Consider the following 988-nt stretch of genomic DNA (forward strand, 5'->3'; position numbering starts at 1 on the left):
AACGACCCTAAGCACACAGCCAAGACAAGGCAGGAGTGGCTTCGGGACAAATCTCTGAATGTCCTTGAGAGGCCCAGCCAGAGCCCGGACTTGAACCCGATCGAACATCTCTGGAGACCTGAAAATAGCTGTGCAGCGACGCTCCCCATCCAACCTGACAGAGCTTGAGAGGATCTGCAGAGAAGAATGGGAGAAACTCCCCAAATACAGGTGTGCCAAGCTTGTAGCATCATACCCAAGAAGACTTGAGGCTGTAATCACTGCCAAAGGTGCTTCAACAAAGTACTGAGTAAAGGGTCTGAATACTAATGTAAATGTTTATTTTTATACATTTGCAAAAAAAATCTAAAAAACAGTTTTTGCTTTGTCAATATGGGGTATTGTGTGTAGATTTCTTAAATATTTTTTCCCATCAATTTTAGAATAAGGCTGTAACGTAACAAAATGTGGAAAAAGTGAAGGGGTCTGAATACTTTCCCAATGCACTGTATCGGTATAACACAGTGTGTATCTGTATATATTGCCACAAGTCAGGTGTGATTATTGATCGGCATGTTGTCAATCGTCAATAAAAGTGAGCCGTCCTGGTCCTTCATTCTTCATCCACCGTCGGTACCTCTTCCACCTGGGATCCAGGGCCATCTTCGTCTTCATCTCTTCCTCCTGTTCTTCCTTGTACACCTGTACAACAACATCATGCAATATAAATATACAAACACATGAAAAAAAAAAAAGGCACCAAAGAGAAAGCATCATTATTTTTTTAATGGAGATACTCTAATGAGCTTCCTTTTGTACCAGTACTAGGCTTAATCTCTGTCCAGGAAACCACCCCTTGGGCTTTTACATCTCATTTTCCATAATATGAAAGTGGAATGCTTTGCAACAGATAATGTTCACGTATAGAATGTGCGTGTTCACGTATAGAATGTGCGTGTTCACGTATAGAATGTGCGTGTTCACGTATAGAATGTGCGTGTTCACGTAT

At 41.4% G+C, this 988-nt stretch overlaps 1 protein-coding gene across 1 annotated transcript in view; it reads right to left on the minus strand.

Annotated features, from left to right (window-relative positions):
* Positions 1-317: 317 nt before the first annotated feature.
* Positions 318-988, minus strand: part of dnajc25 (DnaJ (Hsp40) homolog, subfamily C, member 25) — a 6,999-nt gene continuing 6,328 nt past the window's right edge. Inside the window, exon 4 of the mRNA XM_024137781.2 lies at positions 318-681. Within this exon, the coding sequence (XP_023993549.1) occupies positions 559-681 (123 nt within the window). The 3' untranslated portion in view covers positions 318-558. The remainder of the gene's footprint in view (positions 682-988) is intronic.

The sequence above is a fragment of the Salvelinus sp. IW2-2015 genome, unplaced genomic scaffold (genome assembly GCF_002910315.2).
Source record: "Salvelinus sp. IW2-2015 unplaced genomic scaffold, ASM291031v2 Un_scaffold1305, whole genome shotgun sequence".
NCBI lineage: Eukaryota > Metazoa > Chordata > Actinopteri > Salmoniformes > Salmonidae > Salvelinus > Salvelinus sp. IW2-2015.